Here is a 20,581-nt window from a genome sequence, read left to right on the forward strand (position 1 = left end):
CCTGAGAAGAAAACCTGCCTGACTAATTCTTTACAACATGAAAGCATACATAATGGGACTCCTGCAGTATTGGCAAAGCACGCCCTCACTGAAGTCACAGAAATAAAATCCTGTTACAATGAAACCCGAAGAGAGAGAATAGGGGATTCATTTCACCCCTCCTCACATAGTCATAATAACTGTTAGATAAACACTAGGGATTAGTTCTCTGTTGAGGAAAACATTCTGTAGCAATTATACTCCAGGATCGCCTCATGATGGGCGGGATCTTACCATATTTTTCATAGTGTCAGGCTCAGACTGAAAACCGGGGTGCAGCTCTCCAGTTGTACAGACCACAGAATCCCGACAGTGCAGAAGGCCATTCAGCCCAGGTTTGCACCGACCCTCTGAAAGAACACATACCTCGACCCACTCCCCCACCCTATCCCCATAACCCCACTTAATCTGCTTATCTTTTGACAATAAGAGGCAATTTATCATGGTCTGTCGACCGAGCCTGCACATCTTTGGACTATGGGAGAACTTTGGGAGAACTTTGGACGGGGAGAACTCGGCCCAAGGCTGAGATTGAACCCAGGTCCCTGGCACTGTAAGGCATCAGTGCGAGACACTGTGCCGCCGTGCCGACTAGTTTTCACGCCAGATCTTGAGCCTCTCAGTGTAAAATTAAAGTGGGTTGGGGGGGGGGGGGGGGGGGTTACACTGTCAGTCTGGCGGGGCAAGGCCAGCCCCACAAACATGGGGGCGCCACCTTTAAAGGGTGCCCCGAACAGCACTGAAGTGGAACTTCCCCACCCCCAGACAATCATCGGGGGCTTTCCCCCCTCCCCACAACTCCACGAATGTATCGCCAATGTACCCCCCCCCATTCACTTCCCATTCCCCCTATACCTGCAAGTCCCCCCCTCACCACACAAAACAGGAACCCCCCCTTCCAATTGGGCTCCCGCAAGAGTCTGCCATTTTGCACAAGTTGGCACTGTGAGGTTAGGACTGTGCCAACCTGACAATGATAACCGGTGCCAGGAGCAGTGCCTGGTCGTGCCCCTCTCCCCCCAGAGGCTATACTTACCTTTGAGGTCCCATCGACTGAATCCCGCCTTTCACAATCTTTTGTAAACCTTGCCAACGCGACGTCACATCAGCGAAGTTTGAATATTCAGCGGGGGTAATCATAAGACGTAGGAGCAGAATTAAGCCGTTCGGCCCATCGAGGCTGCTCTGCCATTCAATCATGGCTGATATTTTCCTCATCCCCATTCTCCTGCCTTCTCCCCATGACCCCTGATCCCCTTATTAATCAGGAGCCTATCTATCTGTGTCTTAAAGACACTCAGTGGCAGGGGGCGGGGCAGGTAATGATATTAAAATTTATTCAAACCATTAAAATGAGGCTGTCATCCTCTGTGGCGTCAAACTCGTCTCATCAGCGGCTCAGGGAATGGAAAATCAAGAAGCACGATCTCTCCGGAGAGGATCTCGTTTCATGATTCTCTCCACATTTTCAGCCTGTGGTGCCGTTTTGACAGTGAACATGAGCTAAAAATCACCCCCCAATGTATCTTCAAGTAGAAAGTTCCAGAATAAGTAGAAAGTTCAAAAATAAAAATGGCCTTTGTATTGCCAAGGCTACTCGAGTGTTTAGCCTGACATACGGCCACATGTGGCACGGAAGCACAGTGGATAGCACTGTTGCTTCACAGCTCCAGGGTCCCAGGTTCGATTCCCGCTTTGGTCCCAGAGTCTACGTGGGTTTCCTCCGGGTGCTCCAGTTTCCTCCCACAAGTCCCGAAAGATGTGCTGTTAGGTAATTTGGACATTCGGAATGATCCCTCCGTGTACCCGAACAGGCGGCGGAATGTGGCGACTAGGGACTGAGTGATGATGAAAGGGGGATTTTTCTGTGACATGTTGCGGCTGAACTGGGGGTCATTCTGCAGCTAACTCAAGCTAGAGCTGACCCAAGCGTTCTTGATGCAGATGCCGAAGATGGGGAGGTTCTCCGTGTCGCATCACACCTTGCCAAATTAGCGGAATGTCAAAACCCGTTCCCGCCAAATTGAAAAGAAAGACAGACGATAGGAGCACTTTGGAAAATAGCTCTGGAATTTTAGTTTTTCTGATCCACTGACAGCAATATTCATTCAAGTATCAGACATCAAATACATGTCAGAGATGTAACATCTGAAACAAGTGACCAAATACCATTATTATACATTGCAGTATCACAGACAGGCTTTGAATCCTAATATTGATAGAGCAGCAAACCATTTACTTTACAATCCATTTATATTACAACTCTATCCAAATAGAGGGGCACCATTAAACTTACAAGCGGACGGTATGAATGGAGGTTGTGACGGGAGAACCGTTGACATCGCCAAGTTCGGCTTTCCCCATCAGGAGGAGGATGGGGGCCGAAGGGCATTGAAGGGGACGGGTGGGGAAGAGGTGGAAGGGTTGATCCTAGTCGGACTGCAAGGTGAAAGCAAAATTCTAGCTCTCCCCACCCCACCCACCCCCCCCCCATTCCACCACAACCAGCTGAGTCATCGGTTCGTGGCCAACTTTCAGCAAAACATACAAGGCCTCAATTTATGACTGTCCTGCAATTTAAATAAAAGTCATTCCCTGACCAGGCTCACACTACTGAAAATATTAAAATGATTACCAAGATGGAATACATATACAGACACATATAATATATACATACATATTATATTTATATATATATAAATATCCCTTTAAATCTTTTGTATCAGATTATATATGTTAGGGAACTGGGTGGCCATACACTATCATAATGTGCATAGCAATGATCCCCAATTTTATTAATGTGGGGGGTCTACACATTGTATGCTTTGCTTCAGAAAACTAACCCATCCAGTTGTCCGACGGTTACAAAACGACAATATTGGGCGTGATTCTCCAGTCCGTCAGCCGTATGTTTCTTAGCAGCGTGCTGTTCGCTAGCGGAGGGATTTTATCTTCCCGCCGCTTGTCAATGGGATTTCCCATTGCAGCCACCCCACCGGGAAAGCCACAGGCGGGGGTCCGCAGCCGGCGGAAAAAGTGAATGTCAACGATCCGAGAATTCTGGCCATTGTCTCCGCCATTCCTGGAATGGGCAAGATCCGGGGCAGTTTTTATAAGGAAGGGATTGGGTTGGCTGGGTGGGCTGCAGGAACAAGGACCAAAGGACAACATATTTTTATGATTTGTCTCCCCCTACCGCAGACACATTCTCCATTGTACAACCTTTTCCAAAGAGACATTTTAAGTTTGGTGCAAAGAAAATGCGGAAGGAAGACCAGGCATTGCTCCTTTGCTTGCAGTAAATGGATAAGATTGCACTTCCTGGAGCTCAGTTTCCATCCAGTGATAGCTGCTTCCGTTGGTTCTTAAGTAGCGATGCACGAAAATCCTTTTCTGGATATACGCCATGATCCAGAACACATGAGGTACACCCGCCCTGACCGAGGTGTCCTTTAGTTTTCCGCATCCATCGCATCCAAATACTTGGCTTCAATTAGCCTCGGAATGATGTGGTATCTGTCAACAAGGCAAGTGGACAAGAATGAAGGCCAGAAGAGCACAACACCTAGAATCATTCACATAACCGTTCATCAATGTGCCCCAAGTGTCCTGCATCAATCTACACTTGCAAAGGTTCTGCTCAGGAAATCAGAGACGCAAGTGCTGCCTTCCAATTCTCCACTACTCTGTTACTTTGAACATTTGCCAACTGGAGGCCAGAAGCATCTCCGAGACGAGAGGAGAAAGAAACACTCTCAACCCAATTGCAGCTGGGACCTTTTGCTGAATGGAAGCCAGAATAACCCTCGCCACCTGTTGAAAATATTTTAAAATGACATCTCAGCTTTTCCAATGTCCTGCTGCTAACTAGGGGGCCCTTCACTGGCCAGCAGAACAGCAATGCTGCTGAGAGCCACTGAGGAATCGAAGCTCCCCGTCCCTTCCCACCTCCATCCCAGAGGTCTGTGCTGCTCCAATCCCAGCCTCTTGGCCATTCTGGGTTTCCTCCAGCCCTTGGCTGTGCCCCCAGTTGCCAAGGCTCCAACGCTCTGGGATTAAGGAAACCTCTGGGTCACCTGTCCTAATGTTTTTTTATGTGGCTTGGGCTGGAAGGTCCATTGCTCCTCGGTGGGACCTGAAGATGCTGGCAGCAAGCAGGGCCGGAAAACCCCTAATAACCCTTCCTGTGAAGCACCTTGGATGGGATCCAGTGGGGACATTTTATTAGCGAGCAGACACAGGCAGAATGGGCTGAATGGCTCCTTCTGTGTTCCAAAAATTGTCAAACTATTCCTGGAAGGATGAGGACAATCCATTCATGTCAGCTATCACACGCCAATCAGGCAATACTGTATCAGAGACTAGCAGTTCAGCAGTGTGGGTTCAATGAACCACGTCATTTACCACTGTAGCCAGGACTAAAATATTCAGTGTATAATAAAAATAAATGTTTTGTTCCAATCATCACTTAAAGCTGTATCACCATTCTAAGTTATAAAGTACTGCACACTACAACAATGTAGTTGAACACTCTTCAAAAAGTATCTCGATCCCCAGCTGTCGATCCGCAATCACCCTTTTCAGGAAGGCAGCCGGTGACTAGTGGTGTTCCGCAGGGGTCAGTGTTGGTCGGGTCCACAAATATTCACGATATCGATTAATGACCTGGAAGGCGGAACTGGGGACACTGTTGCTAAGTTTGCAGATGACACAAAGATATGTAGAGGGGTTATGTGGAGAAGGCAGGAGAATGGGAATAAGAAATATATCACCCATGACAGAATGGCGGAGCAGATTAGATGGGTCGAATGGCCTCATTTTGTTCCTATGTCTTATGGACTGGTAGTGTTGAGGAAGCAGGGAGGCTGCAGAAGGACCTGGGCTGGTGAGGAGAGAGGGCAAAGAAGTGACAAATAGAATACAATGTGTAAAAATGTGAGGTTATGAAGATTGATCGGAAGAATAGAGACATGGACTATTTTCTAAATGGGGGAAGACTTCGTAATTCAGAAGCCTCTCCCCATCAAAGGGATTTAAGGGTCCTCGTTGCAGGTTTTCTTAAGGTTAATGTGCAGGTTCAGTTAGCAGCTAGGAAGGCAAATGCAATGTTAGCATTCATTTCAAGAGGGCTAGAATACAAGAGCAGGGATGTACTTCGAAGGCTGTATAAGGCTTCGGCCAGACACCATTTGGAACATTGGGTTATTATCTAAGGAAGGATGTGCTGGCCTTGGAAAGGGTCCAGAGGAGGTTCAGAAGAATGATCCCTGGAACGTAAGACTTGTCATATGAGGAGGCGTTCAGGACTCTGGGTCTGTACTTAATGGAGTTTAGAAGATGAGGGGGGGATGTGTGGCACGGTAGCACAGTGGTTAGCACTGTTGCTTCACAGCACCAGGTTCAATTCCCGGCTTGAGTCACTGTCTGCAGAGTCTGCACGCTCTCCCTGTGTCTGCGTGTGTTTCCTCCGGGTGCTCCGGTTTCTTCCCACAAGTCCAGAATGACGTACTGTTAGGTGAATTGGACAATCTGAATTCTCCCTCTGTGTACCCGAGCAGGCGCCAGCGTGTGGGCGACTAGAGGCTTTTCACAGTAAATTTATTGCAGTGTTAATGTAAGCCTACTTGTGACAATAAAGATTATTATTATCTCATTGAAGCTTACAGAAAACGCAGAGCCCTGGATAGAGTGAACATGGGAGAGAATTTTTCCACTGGTAGAAGATACTCGAACCAGAGGACACAGCATCAGACTGTGATCTTTAAAACTGAGATGAGGAGGAATTTCTTCAGCCAGAGGGTGGTGAATCTGTGGAACACTTTGCCATAAAAGGCTGTGGAGGACAAATCACCGAGTGTCTTTAAGACAGAGATAGATAGGTTCTTGATTAATAAGGGGATCAGGTGTTATGGGGAGAAGGCAGGAGATTGGGGATAAGAAATATATCAGGCATGATTGAATGGCGGAGCAGACTCGATGGGCCAAGTGGCTTAATTCTGCTCCTCTGTCTGATGGTCTTATGGGTATCCATGTTTCCACAAATAAACCATCTGAATCACACAATTACATACCAGGTTCTAATCACCCATAGCCCCATGTACTTGCTGACCAACAATGGGTCCCGGTTACACGAGGCGTGGATTTTGAAATTCTCATCCTGGTTTTCAAATCCCACCGCCTCAACTTTGCCTCCTCCTCCACTCGAATTGCTTTCATCTTCCAGGATCATGGCACTCCTCCAATTCTGGCCTCTTGAGCAACCCAGACTTTTATCACTCCACCATGCCTCTGCCCTATGCTTGGGAATTCTTTCTCTACATCCCCAAATTCTATTTCCCCCCTCCTCCTTTAAGACACCCCTTAAAACCTACCTCTTTGGCAAATATTTGGTCATCTGATTTTATATCTCCTTGCCGGTCAAATGTCATTTGATGACACTCCTGTGAAGCGCCTTGGAATGTATTGTTACATTAAAAACAGTGCATAAAGGAAGTCATTGCTGTGTCTATTATATATAAACCACCGGAACCCCTCGATTGCACCACAGCTCATATCTTACTCCCAATCATCCACTATCCTGCATTCAAACCATCCAAACCCCTCCATTCGACTGAAGCCTGCTTCACACTCACGGACATTCATTTATCTCAAAACTCTTTCAAGCATGCACATTGCAATTTGACCAAAGATCCAGATTTGAACTAAATTCTAGAAGGACCAATGGAGATAACGACCAACCTGATTGGGACCATGGCGAGCATGATGGGGGGAAAGACCATCTTCAAGTATGGCATTGGGGCCATTCCAAATCCGCAGAGTATGATGATCTCAATGACCTGGAGACCAGTGAAGTAATGGATCTTCCTCTGTGGCACTCTCCTGATATAATGAGTAGGGGGGTAGGACGTCTACACCAGATCAAAAAAGAAAGACAATGATTACCACAACAGCAGTTTTCAATGTGAATTGGATGAGCGGAGGCGAGGGGGGGGGGGGGAGAGAAAAGGATTGATTTTGAAAATTTGGTTAAAAATCGCAGGATCATAGAATAGAATCCCTTTGTCAATTTCAAAGATCTGTCAAGTGAAGGTAAAAGTCTTCCCTCTGATGTGTTGGAAATCTTTGAAGTGCTTTTGTCTTATCAAGTTTTATTCCCCTTTAATTTTTTTCAAGCGTCTGGGCTTTCTGGGAAGCCTATAAGCTTTGAACTGCATTGTTTACATTCAATTCTACAGTATAACCTATTGCAAGCCTCTTGATTGACAGGTCCAGTCTATTTCAAATAGGGGTTAGCTTTATTTGTTTTACAGCTCTTCACGCTCCATTATCTTGAAGGTTGTTTTCAGCCATTGACGAAGCAGGCGCAATAATAAATTAAAGTCAAAGAGTTCCTCAATGAATACCTTTGTGCAGACTCCATTTAATTTTCTGGGCAGATGTTATGGCCACCCCAGGGAGGGTCAGATGTCTTTGGAGCCCCCCGGGTGATATGGGGCATGGATGGGCAGTGTCATGACAGTTCCACTTGATGCCCTGGCACTGTCAGGTTGCAACTATCAGTGCCAAGTTGGCACTCACAAGGGGCAGGGCCTGAATGGTGGCCTGAAGAGGGCAAGGTCTTTTGTGACTCCCATGGCAGAATGTCTCTCTCGTGTGGAATGGAATTATGCCTCAGACTAGAGGGGATATGGGAAGGGGTGTAGCAATGGTGCTTCGGACTTGGGTGGGGGGAGGGGTCATATCACCCGCATACTTATGTGGTGTGGTGGAGGGTATCCCGATCATTTAGTGGTTGGTGGGGGGGGAAAGAGTTTGCCCCTTTGTGAAGGATTGGATGTGCCCCCTTGGCTCTGTGGAGAGGTAACAATATCCTTGGGGGGGGGGGGGGTCACGTTACTCTGGAATCAGGGCACCCCAATCTGTAAAGAACCGGTCCTGCCAGTGTGTTTAGGGCCCGGCCCTCTCTGAGCCGGTGCCCCGTCCCTCTGAGCTGCTGCAAAACTGGTAAGAGTGGGTGGATTGTGATCGGGATTGCACCCACCCACCTGACGGGAATTGGACCACACTTCCCACCGGAGATGACACTTGGTCATTTTTGGGGAGAATTTTGCCCGGTGTAAAATTCTATCATATGCTTACTCATCCCTAAAAGTTCTTTTACAACCATCATTAATTATCCCTTTATCATTACATCAAAAGATCGAAAATAGCCTGTTCTGTAATCGGTTCCTCTCCACCCTGCTCTAGAAAACCATGCCAAACACACTCCACAAACCCATCCTCCACGGCATTAATGCTCATTAGATTTACCCAGTGTTGCAGATTGAAGTCACCCATGATTACTCTATTACCCATGTTACATGCTTCTCTAACGTTCTGATTCATAGCAGGCCCCATAGTACCACTGCTGTTTGGTGGCGTATAAACGAATCCTACGAATGTTTGCTGCCCTTTGCTGTTTCTTAGCTGGGATTATTGGCAGTGTTTAGAAAGCGCAGGTAGCGGACATCCAATTTCTCTCCCCTGCCTCCATCAAACTCAATGTCTGCTTTCAAATGTCTGTGCATCGACGAGAATGCAGGCTGCCATGGCTGCAATACCACTCCCCCCACCCCGTCCCCCAATTTTCAAAGCAATCACTTAAACTAAAACTAGCAATTAGCTTAGCACCTTCAACTTGGAACAAAACATGCCGACATCTTTGCAGATATCAAATGGTAAAAGTTTAACAGGTCAGAGAAAGCTCCTTCCAGTTTCAGTGCCAAGTGCGTTGTTGCGTGCAGGCTTTTCCATCTTTACCTGCTCTTTGAATAGGAGTGCCAACCTCTCAAAGAACTGACACCCGTCGATGGAGGTCAGAGACACGTAGAGGAACAGTCCATACAGGACCGGCTTGGGAATCCACTGTAGAGGTATGGGTAACATGAGAAGCGAAATCCCCACCAATATGTGCGCCACAAGTGCTGAGATACGGGTCTCCCTTACTCTGACAATCCTGAGAGAGAAAAACCAAAAATATATGAGGCTCCAGTCCGGAAACAGGCCAAGGTGAAAATTCAAATAAAAACAAATTAATGGGCTCCCCTTTCATTTAATCATCTGCTTGGCTGGCCCAACTGGATAGACGTTCATTCCCTTTCCGGAATATTCTAATACTGTGAATGATTTACCTGAGAAAAGTGGTTAAAGGCAGTGCCGTTTGGTATGAGAGTGTTTTTAAACCCACCAGTGACCCTATTCAGCAACTCTTTGCAATAGAAGACACAGGAAGGACTTGAAGATTTTTTTTTTTTAAACAACTGAATCATACACCACAGGAGGTGGTCATTGCTCCCACCATGTCTGTGCCAGTTCTTTGGAAGATCTTTCCAATTAGTCCAACTCCCCTGTTGCTTCATTATCGCTCTGAACATTTTTCTTTTAAGTACCCAATTCCTTTTTGAAAGTTATTTAATCTGCTTCCGCTATCCTTCCAGGCAGTCCATTCAAACTCATAAACAACGAGCGGTGTTGAAAATGGCTCATTTACTCCTTTATTCAGCAGGCAACCATTTTAAGGTCACAGCATAAGAGGCAGCAATTTGGTCCATTGGGTCTGCTCTCTGAAGGAGTTTCCCAATTATCCCCATTCCCTCGCTGTCAACCATGATCGTGTTGCTTCACTCAAACATGGAAAAGTGCTTTGAGTAGAATGAACCAGATGTGAAATTCAGTGAATGCTCCCCAAGTTGTATCCACAGTCTACAAGACACAAGTCAGGAGTGTGCTGGAATACTCTCCCACTTGCCTGGATGAGTGCAGCTCCAACAACCCTCAAGACGCTCGACACCATTCGTGACAAAACAGCCCTCTTGATCAGCACCCCATCCATCATCTTAAACATTCACGCCTTCACACCACCTGTCACGCACACTGTACCATCTACAGACAGCAAAGCAGCAACCTGCAAGTCTACTTTGACAGCACCTTCCAAATGTCTGACTCTCCCAGAAGAACAAGGACAGCACCACCTGTAAGTTCCCTTCCAAGTCACACACCGTCCTGACTTAGAACCACATCACCGTTCCTTCAACCCTCCTCGGTTTGGAACACCCTGCCAAGCGGCATTGTGGGGGTACTTATAATCGCACCAGCTCCAGTGACTCTGAACCATCTTCTCCAAGGCAATTAGGGATGGGTGATGAATGCGGACTTTGCCAGCGTGGCCCACATGCAGTAAAATAATTTATAAAATGTTAAACCTGGCTTCTAGATTGCATGAACACAGGTTTCCTCATTCCCAGCTTGGAGAAAGAGAAGGTCTTGAGGATCCTGAATGGTCTTGACAAGGAGGATGTGGAGAGGATGTTTCCTCTTGTGGGCGAGTTCAGAACCAGGGGGCACGGTTTTTAAATTTGGGGATCACCCTATTGGGACAGGGATAAGGAGAACTTCTTTCTCTCGGAGAGTTGTGTGGCTTTGGAACTCTCCGAGTGCAATTCTCCGCTCTCACGAAAATTCGGAGAATAGCGGGCGGCGTAGATTTTTACGGACACGCTGGTCCGACGCCCTCCCGCTACTCTCCCCCCTCCCCCACGCCCGCCTCCCGACACGAATCGCTGCCCGCCGTTTATTTACGGCGAGCAGCGATTCACTCCTGGCCGATGGGCCGATTTCCAAGGCCTTTACGGCCGTTTTTACAAGCGTAAAACACACCTGCTCTGGCCGTTCGTAAAAACGGCCGTAAAGTCCCGTTCTCGGGAACCATGGCACCGATTGGCACAGCCGTACCACGGCCGTACCAAGGGTGCCATGGGCCCACGATCGGTGGGCACCGATCGCGGGCAGCGGGTACTTACCCCGCGCACTCTTTCTCCCTCCGCCGCCCCGATGGATCCATCCGCGGGGCTTCTGTGGGGCATAACGGCCCGCGCATGCGTGGGTTTCATACACAAGCGCGATGACGTCATCCGCGCATACGCGGGTTGGAGTCGTCCAATCCGCGCATGCGCGGCTGACGTCATCTGACGCATCAGCCGTCGCTAACTGTGGGTAGCGGGCTTAACGAAATTCGTTAAGCCCGCGATGCCGGAGTTCACGGCCGCGCGATACTAGCCCCGACCGGGGAGCTGAATTGGTTCCCCGTCAGGGGGGCGGAGGCCGGCGTCAAACGCGCCCGTTTTTGACGCCAGCGTCCCGAGTTTCCGTGACTCGGGAGAATCGCGCCCCCTGCCTCCGAAGCCGGTGGAGGTCACTGAATATTTTTAAGGCAGAGGTAGATTGATTGTTGGGCAAGGGAATCAAAGGTTAGCAGTGGGGAATTGGGAACGTGGAACCCTAAACACAAACACGTCAACCATGGTCTCATGGAATGATGGAGCAGGGCTGAGGGGCCGAATAGCCTACTTCTGCTACTAGTTTGTATGTTCTTACACAAAGACAAACTTGCTCATGTTACAATAAAGGGAGACACACCTCAAGAGACCCCAGGAGATTCACACCCTCAGCTCCCATTTTAGGTTTCTAATGTAACTCGAAGTAAAACCAGCCTGAGCATCCCTGTGAAATCTTGGGAAGAATTCCCCATGGGAGTCTATGGGCACGATTTACCCGAAGAATGTTGAAATATCATTTTGGGTGGGCTTCACGGGAGGACTTGCGTCGGCTGTGATGGCGCGTTTGGGATTGACATTCGCCAAGTCCCCACGTGAAACTCACCATGCCGGCGTCCCCGCGCGTCTGATTCGCCCAACTCACGGGTCAGCTGCTCGCAGCTAACGAAGGGGGCACATCATTTAAATGCTCCCTCACCCAGGTAAGCCAGGAAGATGGCAGCGCAGAGACCTGCTCCTCCATTTGGAGATGCCGACCTGACTAGACTTCTGGAAGCCATGGCAGAGACTCCCGAGGTGGGAAGAGAACCAGCATCACTGCGGGCCGCACCACCCGAGAGGCAGTGGCATCAGCAGAGTGCAGTCAACATGACCAGGAGGACTGCCTTCCAATGTAGGAAGAAGATGAACGACATCTTGCAAGCTGCAAAGGTAAGTTACCACCTCTCTCCTGCTGGCATCAGTCCCACCTCAACCCTTCAAATCTGGTCCCGCCAGCCCCTTCAATTCCCAAACCCCTCCACTCCCCATCCTCCCAATCCAGCAGCTGACACCTTGCATCTTCCTGACATCCGGCATCCAAACATCTTCCTCAGAACTCCTGGCACCCACCCGCACAACCCCTCAATCTCTAGACGCAGTGCCCATACCCCCTGAGCCATCAAGTGTGAGGCTCACAATATCCTCTCTTCATCCCCACAGGATAAGGTAGCCCATAATAAGGGAGCAGACTGGAGGGGTGGGGGGCATATCAGAGATCCGAGTGCTCACCCCAATGAGGAAAAGACCCTGGAAATCGTGGGGTTGCCGGAAGAGAGAACATCTGCGCCAGAGAAGGGAGGAGGCACTGCCCCTTCATCCAGATGTCTCAAGTGAGTTGTTGATATCTCAGACAATTATCCTTCCCTTTCGCTGACCACACGTCCATTGTCTCGGACGATGAGACTGGGACATCCGGAGTTGCTGTCTCCCCCACTACCCGAGGGACCAGCTTGGAGGAGAGCTCAGGTGAGACCACCATTGAGGTATCACAGCTATCACCCGCACTTTTCCACCAGCGTGGCTGAGATTAATGGACAGGCTTCCGGGGCACAATCTGGTGAGCACCACACAGATGCTGATGCACATCAGGTGGAGGCAGAAACATCCACGGGAGACTGTAGTTGGAGGTCTGCTGGATCCCAGGACTCAGCTGAGAGCCAGTCTGATGTCGAGTCCTCCGGCACCAGACCCTCCAGAGGGCGACCACCAAGGGTATCAAAGGCTGCCTCCACCTCTGATGTGCATCCTGAGGACACACCTCGCACTAGGCCACAGGGGATCAATCAATTTCAGGAGCACCGAGTGTGCACTGATGAGGTCAGTATTTGTAGCTACGAGGAATAGATAATTGTCACATTAAAATGTTCACCAGTAAAACATTTCACACCTGAAACATGTAAATTCCCTGTCATTTTAATCTTAATAATAATAATAATCATCTTTATTGTCACAGGTAGGCTTACATTGCAATGACGTTACTGTGAAAAGCCCACAGTCGCCACACTCCGGCGCCTGTTTGAGTACATAGAGGGAGAATTCACAATATTCAATTCACCTAACAGCACATCTTTTCGAAACTCGTGGGAGGAAACCAGAGCACCTGGAGGAAACCCACACTGACACAGGGAGAGCGCGCAGACTCCTCACAGAGAGTGACCCACCCGGGGATCAAACCCGGGACCCTGGGGCTGTGAGGCCACAGTGCTAACCACTGTGCTACCGTGAGGCCCATTGCTTGCCTCCTCCCTTCCTTTGCAATCTTCACAGCAGAGTGGGTCTCTCTTCCCATCTGGAGTCACTCCTTGCTACAGCCCCAAAAGAAACACACTGTTGAGAGCAAAGGAAAGCCACAGTGAAGGACATCCTGGACTGCAGCCCCATCACTCACTGGATACAGACCTTCTCCCTCCACACCCCCAGAGTGGTCCAAAATAAATAGTCCCTGATGCAGACTCGGTCATGAGGATGGGTGTGAGTGCGCTGTCAGCAGAAATGAGTCAGATCAGCTCCTGAGGAGCGGCAGAGCTTTCCTCACAGAGTGGTCATCACCTTTCATCCTTGAATAGTGATCCGCTGACAGTGCTAACGCAGGCCCATCATCCTGGTGTGAGGTAACATGGACCCTTGGAGATGGGGGCTGGGTGAGAAAGGGGAACAGGGGGAGGGATGTTGACTTGACGCACACACAGCTTTGTCTGATGTGAATCTAGAGATGCTGAAGGCCTCCCTGGTCATGTGGCATGCATCACGCCGTAGCCTGTCCTCCATCCTCTGACTCCTCCTCGGGCTCGTCCTCCAGCCCCTCCTGATCTATCTCCTCTCAGATGAGACTGCATGTTCCTCATCTTCCTCCTTCTCAGGCGAGGCCTCCTCTCCAGCATGTTGCCCTGCAGCTGTGTCAGGTTGTGGAGGGCACAGAAGACCCCCACAAAGCGGGAGGCCTTCTGGGGGCTGTATTGCAGTGCACCACCAGAGCTGTCCAGGCATCGGAATTGCAGTTTTACCAGCCTGATGCATTGCTCAATGATAGAAAAGGTGGCAGCCTGGGCCTCATTGTATCGGGCCTCCACCTCGGTCTCAGGCCTCCGTACTGGCGGCACAGCCATTACCTCAGCGGGTATCCCTCGTTCTCCACGAGCCAACCTGTCATCCTGGGGTGGACCTCAAAGATACCGGGGATCTCAAGAGTTCCCCAGCGTATCACGGTCATGCACACTCTCAGGGTAGCGGGCGACAGAGAGCATGTTCCTGAGGGGGTGGTTGCACACAATCTGTATATTCAGGGAGTGGAAGTCCTTCCTGTTGATATTGGGCACTCCTTGATGCCGCAGTGCCTGCAGGGCGACATGCATGCCATCAATGGCCCCTTGGATCTGAGGCATGCCACAATGATGTGGCACAGGTGCCACACTGTCTCCCTGGTGAGATGCAGTTTTCTGCATCACATGGTGTATTCATTGTAGGACCATCGATTCCTTTACGCCCTTGCTCGTCGCTGGCCCCCATTCTCAGCGTGATGGGCAGCCGGGTCTTGAGGGTTTGCAGCAGCCCCCTGCAGATGTGCTGCAGGCTCCAGCCTGTGTTGGCATTGATGCCTTCAACAATGCCTGCCCATCTCGGCTGTGACAATCAGAACAACGGCAACGTCCGCGGGATCAACTCCAACATTCATCTTTGTATCTGGAAGGATTTTGAGAAAGAGCGAGACTGACAATCAGTTAGGTCTTTCAGCCTGGGACCCTCAAATCCCTCAAGCCTCCTCTGGCCTGACCATGACTGTCCGGCCTTCTCTCAGGATACCATAGAACATAGAACAGTACAGCACAGAACAGGCCCTTCGGCCCTCGATGTTGTGCCGAGCAATGATCACCCTACCTAATCCCACGTAACCCGTATACCCGTAACCCAACAATCCCCCCATTAACCTTACACTACGGGCAATTTAGCATGGCCAATCCACCTAACCCGCACGTCTTTGGACTGTGGGAGGAAACCGGAGCACCCGGAGGAAACCCACGCACACACGGGGAGGACGTGCAGACTCCACACAGACAGTGACCCAGCCGGGAATCGAACCTGGGACCCTGGAGCCGTGAAGCATTGATGCTAACCACCATGCTACCGTGAGGCCCCATGTTGTGAGCCAGTTGTGCTGGCAAAGCCTGCTCTGCACACTCACCCCTGGCGAGGTCAGGAACCCCTAGACCCCAGAATCAGACAGCAACATTAGCGAGCCGTGCTCAGATCCCCTCCGCTCATCCAGATAGTTCCCATTTGGCCACAAGAGTTTCCTCAATGCTCTTTAGTGTTTTGATTATTGGCAGCTGCCTCTATGGTGCTGGCACACCTCGAGTTCAGGCATGGCTATTTGGTGGCCGATAAACTACTCCTATCAGTGACTTTTTCGCCTTACTATTCCTGATTTCCACCCAAATGGATTCAACCTTATCCTCCATAGCACCGATGTCATCCCTTACTATTGCCCGGATGTCATCCTTAAATAACAGAGCAACACCACCTCCCTTACCATCCACTCTGTCCTTCCGAATAGTTTGATACCCAGGCATACTCCCCAGGCATTGGGGAGGGTTTAAACTAATGTGGCAGGGGGATGGGAACCAATGCTGGAAGTTGGAAGGTAGTAAAACAGGGACAGAAACAAAAGGAAGTAAGCGGAAAAGTGCAAGGCAGAGAAGACATAGTCAGAAATCCATAAGGGCGACAGTACAAGGTACAGTGACTGAGGGGAGCACAGTGAATAGGCCCAGTAATAACAAAAGGAATAAAACTGGAGATGTTAAGATTCAAAACAGAGGTAAAAAAACCAACAAAAGTGTACTTTACCTGAATGCTCGTAGTATTCGGAATAAAGTAAATGAGTTGGTGGCACAAATCATCGTAAATGACTATGATTTAGTGGCCATTACTGAAACATGGTTAAAGGATGGTCACGACTGGGAGTTAAATATCCGAGGGTATCAAACTATTCGGAAGGACAGAGTGGATGGTAAGGGAGGTGGTGTTGCTCTGTTATTTAAGGATGACATCCGGGCAATAGTAAGGGATGACATCGGTGCTATGGAGGATAAGGTTGAATCCATTTGGGTGGAAATCAGGAATAGTAAGGCAAAAAAGTCACTGATAGGAGTAGTCTATCGGCCACCAAATAGTAACGAGATGGTGGGGCAGGCAATAAACAAAGAAATAACTGATGCATGTAGAAATGGTACAGCAGTTATCATGGGGGATTTTAATCTACATGTCGATTGGTTTAACCAGGTCGGTCAAGGCAACCGTGAGGAGGAGTTTATAGAATGTATCCGCGATAGTTTCCTAGAACAGTATGTAATGGAACCTACGAGGGAACAAGCGGTCCTAGATCTTGTCCTGTGTAATGAGACAGGATTGATTCATGATCTCATAGTTAGGGATCCTCTCGGAAGGAGCGATCACAATATGGTGGCATTTAAAATACAGATGGAGGGTGAGAAAGTAAAATCAAATACTAGTGTTTTGTGTTTAAACAAAGGAGATTACAAGGGGATGAGAGAAGAACTAGCTAAGGTAGACTGGGAGCTAAGACTTTATGGTGGAACAGTTGAGGAACAGTGGAGAACCTTCCAAGCGATTTTTCACAGTGCTCAGCAAAGGTTTATACCAACAAAAAGGAAGGACGGAAGAAAGAGGGAAAATCGACCGTGGATATCTAAGGAAATAAGGGAGAGTATCAAATTGAAGGAAAAAGCATATAAAGTGGCAAAGATTGCTGGGAGATTAGAGGACTGGGAAATCTTTAGGGGGCAACAGAAAGCTACTAAAAAAGCTATAAAGAAGAGTAAGATAGAGTATGAGAGTAAACTTGCTCAGAATATAAAAACAGACAGTGAAAGTTTTTACAAATATATAAGACAAAAAAGAGTGGCTAAGGTAAATATTGGTCCTTTAGAGGATGAGAAGGGAGTTTTAATAATGGGAAATGAGGAAATGGCTGAGGAACTGAACAGGTTTTTTGGGTCGGTCTTCACAGTGGAAGACACAAATAACATGCCAGCGACTGATAGAAATGAGGCTATGACAGGTGAGGACCTTGAGAGGATTGTTATCACTAAGGAGGGAGTGATGGGCAAGCTATGGGGTAGCAGGGTAGCATGGTGGTTAGCATAAATGCTTCACAGCTCCAGGGTCCCAGGTTCGATTCCCGGCTGGGTCACTGTCTGTGTGGAGTCTGCACGTCCTCCCCCTGTGTGCGTGGGTTTCCTCCGGGTGCTCCGGTTTCCTCCCACAGTCCAAAGATGTGCGGGTTAGGTGGATTGGCCATGCTAAATTGCCCGTAGTGTCCTAATAAAAGTAAGGTTAAGGGGGGGGTTGTTGGGTTACGGGTATAGGGTGGATACGTGGGTTGAGTAGGGTGATCATGGCTCGGCACAACATTGAGGGCCGAAGGGCCTGTTCTGTGCTGTACTGTTCTATGTTCTATGTTCTAATGGGGCTAAAGGTAGACAAGTCTCCTGGCCCTGATGGAATGCATCCCAGAGTGCTAAAAGAGATGGCTAGGGAAATTGCAGATGCACTAGTGATAATTTACCGAAATTCACTAGACTCTGGGGTGGTCCCGGTGGATTGGAAATTAGCAAACGTGACGCCACTGTTTAAAAAAGGAGGTAGGCAGAAAGCAGGAAATTATAGGCCAGTGAGTTTAACTTCGGTAATAGGGAAGATGCTGGAATCTATCATCAAGGAAGAAATTGCGAGGCATCTGGATAGAAATTGTCCCATTGGGCAGACGCAGCATGGGTTCGTTAAAGGCAGGTCATGCCTAACTAATTTAGTGGAATTTTTTGAGGACATTACCAGTGCAGTAGATAACGGGGAGCCGATGGATGTGGTATATTTGGATTTCCAGAAAGCCTTTGACAAGGTCCCACACAAAAGGTTGCTGCATAAGATAAAGATGTATGGCATTAAGGGTAAAGTAGTAGCATGGATGGAGGATTGGTTAATTAATAGAAAGCAAAGAGTTGGGATAAATGGGTGTTTCTCTGGTTGGCAATCAGTAGCTAGTGGTGTCCCTCAGGGATCCGTGTTGGGCCCACAATTGTTCACAATTTACATTGATGATTTGGAGTTGGGGACCAAGGGCAATGTGTCCAAGTTTGCAGATGACACTAAGATGAGTGGTAAAGCGAAAAGTGCAGAGGATACTGGAAGTCTGCAGAGGGATTTGGATAGGTTAAGTGAATGGGCTCGGGTCTGGCAGATGGAATACAATGTTGACAAATGTGAGGTTATCCATTTTGGTAGGAATAACAGCAAACGGGATTATTATTTAAACGATAAAATATTAAAGCATGCCGCTGTTCAGAGAGACTTGGGTGTGCTAGTGCATGAGTCACAGAAGGTTGGTTTACAAGTGCAACAGGTGATTAAGAAGGCAAATGGAATTTTGTCCTTCATTGCTAGAGGGATGGAGTTTAAGACTAGGGAGGTTATGTTGCAATTGTATAAGGTGTTAGTGCGGCCACACCTGGAGTATTGTGTTCAGTTTTGGTCTCCTTACTTGAGAAAGGACGTACTGGCGCTGGAGGGTGTGCAGAGGAGATTCACTAGGTTAATCCCAGAGCTGAAGGGGTTGGATTATGAGGAGAGGTTGAGTAGACTGGGACTGTACTCGTTGGAATTTAGAAGGATGAGGGGGATCTTATAGAAACATTTAAAATTATGAAGGGAATAGATAGGACAGATGCGGGCAGGTTGTTTCCACTGGCGGGTGACAGCAGAACTAGGGGGCATAGCCTCAAAATAAGGGGAAGTAGATTTAGGACTGAGTTTAGGAGGAACTTCTTCACCCAAAGGGTTGTGAATCTATGGAATTCCGTGCCCAGTGGAGCAGTTGAGGCTCCTTCATTACATGTTTTTAAGGTAAAGATAGATAGTTTTTTGAAGAATAAAGGGATTAAGGGTTATGGTGTTCGGGCCGGAAAGTGGAGCTGAGTCCACAAAAGATCAGCCATGATCTAATTGAATGGCGGAGCAGGCTCGAGGGGCCAGATGGCCTACTCCTGCTCCTAGTTCTTATGTTCTTATGGCGTTCAAGCATCAAGAGTTGCAGGACATCCTATCCACAAATCATCCTCTCGGACAGGCCACCTGTTCTTTCAAGGAGGCACTTGACAGTTGAGGTCTGTGAATGCTATCACAACGAACAAGGCTAATCCCTCCTTTGAGGTAGCCTTCAGCTGTCAAGCTAGAGGCTGGACAGAGTCAATGGATTGTGAAATGGAATATGAACACCTAAGTACAGAAGCCCGTATCAGCCTCCCCGAACAGGCGCCGGAATGTGGCTTTTCACAGTAACTTCATTTGAAGCCTACTTGTGACAATAAGCGATTTTTATTTCATTTCATTTTCAGAAGGTAGAAAAGAAGGCAGACTGCAACATTGAAACCACAGAGCCTATTGGAACCTCAAAGTGGGGTGAAATGGACTTTTATGAGATCTGCCACAGCAGGGCTCTGTCCTGTGATAGTTTGATAGGACAAATAGGCTGCAGCTGTGGTTGGCCGTGTTATGGGTCTTCACAATATTTAAAGATGCTGTGAATGCCTCACATACGCAAACCACCCCACCCCCGGGAGGCGGCTGCATTCGACTTTAACCCCTCTAATGAGATTTCAATGAATTCAATGAATCAGGTTGTCGTCCATCCTGGGCAAGATCCTGCTCATGCCACCAGGAGTGAGCCGGGAGAATGGCAAACTGTTTGGTGCTCTGCGCGAATCCCGTTTTTGGCTCCTCCCGCTATTCACCTGGTGTAACGGAACCGGCAGCAGGCACAACGCAATGGGAAAATCCCGTCCTATGTTCTCCCGCCAGAAGTGAATCACTCCTGGTTTGCGCTGGCACCAGGGGCGATTCCCTCTCCCTGGTCAGGCTAATTTATGCATGGTGGGGAGCTCGAGGGATTCTGTTCCGGATCCTGCAATACCCCCCTCCCCCCCTCCGCTAACAGGTAGAGGCATCCTCCCCCACCACAGGAATTGTTTGGTCACCCCATCCACAGCACGGACGCATGAGGGTGACCCAACCACACCCCTCCCCACCAACCCCTCAGATCGAGTCACCCAATGCCAGGGACCAGTCTCTGATGTGGGGGGGGGGGGTCTCCGATGAGAGCGGTCTGATGGACGGGGCTGAGAATGTGTGTTGTGTGGGGGGGGGGGGGGAGGAAAGAGTCCTCCGATGGACTTTGGGGTCACCTACATTAAATACCTACCCCCTTGGCCACCGCAAGCTCCACCCGTCAGGGCAACATTGGCAAATAGTTGCATCAATCCACACCGGCGCGAATCCCGGATGAGGAGGGGGGGGGGGGGGGGGGTTGGAGCGTCACGGAGGCGCAGAGAATCCGG

General features: G+C 48.9%; 1 protein-coding gene across 2 annotated transcripts in view; it reads right to left on the bottom strand.

Annotated features, from left to right (window-relative positions):
• Window positions 1-2,533: 2,533 nt before the first annotated feature.
• slc4a11 (solute carrier family 4 member 11) overlaps window positions 2,534-20,581 on the bottom strand; it is a 237,110-nt gene continuing 219,062 nt past the window's right edge. For both annotated transcript variants that reach the window (XM_038793208.1, XM_038793207.1), the window contains 3 exons: window positions 8,839-9,034; window positions 6,778-6,947; window positions 2,534-3,555 (listed from right to left, as the gene is read on the bottom strand). In XM_038793208.1, the coding sequence (XP_038649136.1) occupies window positions 3,492-3,555; window positions 6,778-6,947; window positions 8,839-9,034 (430 nt within the window). In that variant the 3' untranslated portion in view covers window positions 2,534-3,491. The remainder of the gene's footprint in view (window positions 3,556-6,777; window positions 6,948-8,838; window positions 9,035-20,581) is intronic.

Source organism: Scyliorhinus canicula, chromosome 3 (genome assembly GCF_902713615.1).
Source record: "Scyliorhinus canicula chromosome 3, sScyCan1.1, whole genome shotgun sequence".
Taxonomy (NCBI): Eukaryota; Metazoa; Chordata; class Chondrichthyes; order Carcharhiniformes; family Scyliorhinidae; genus Scyliorhinus; species Scyliorhinus canicula.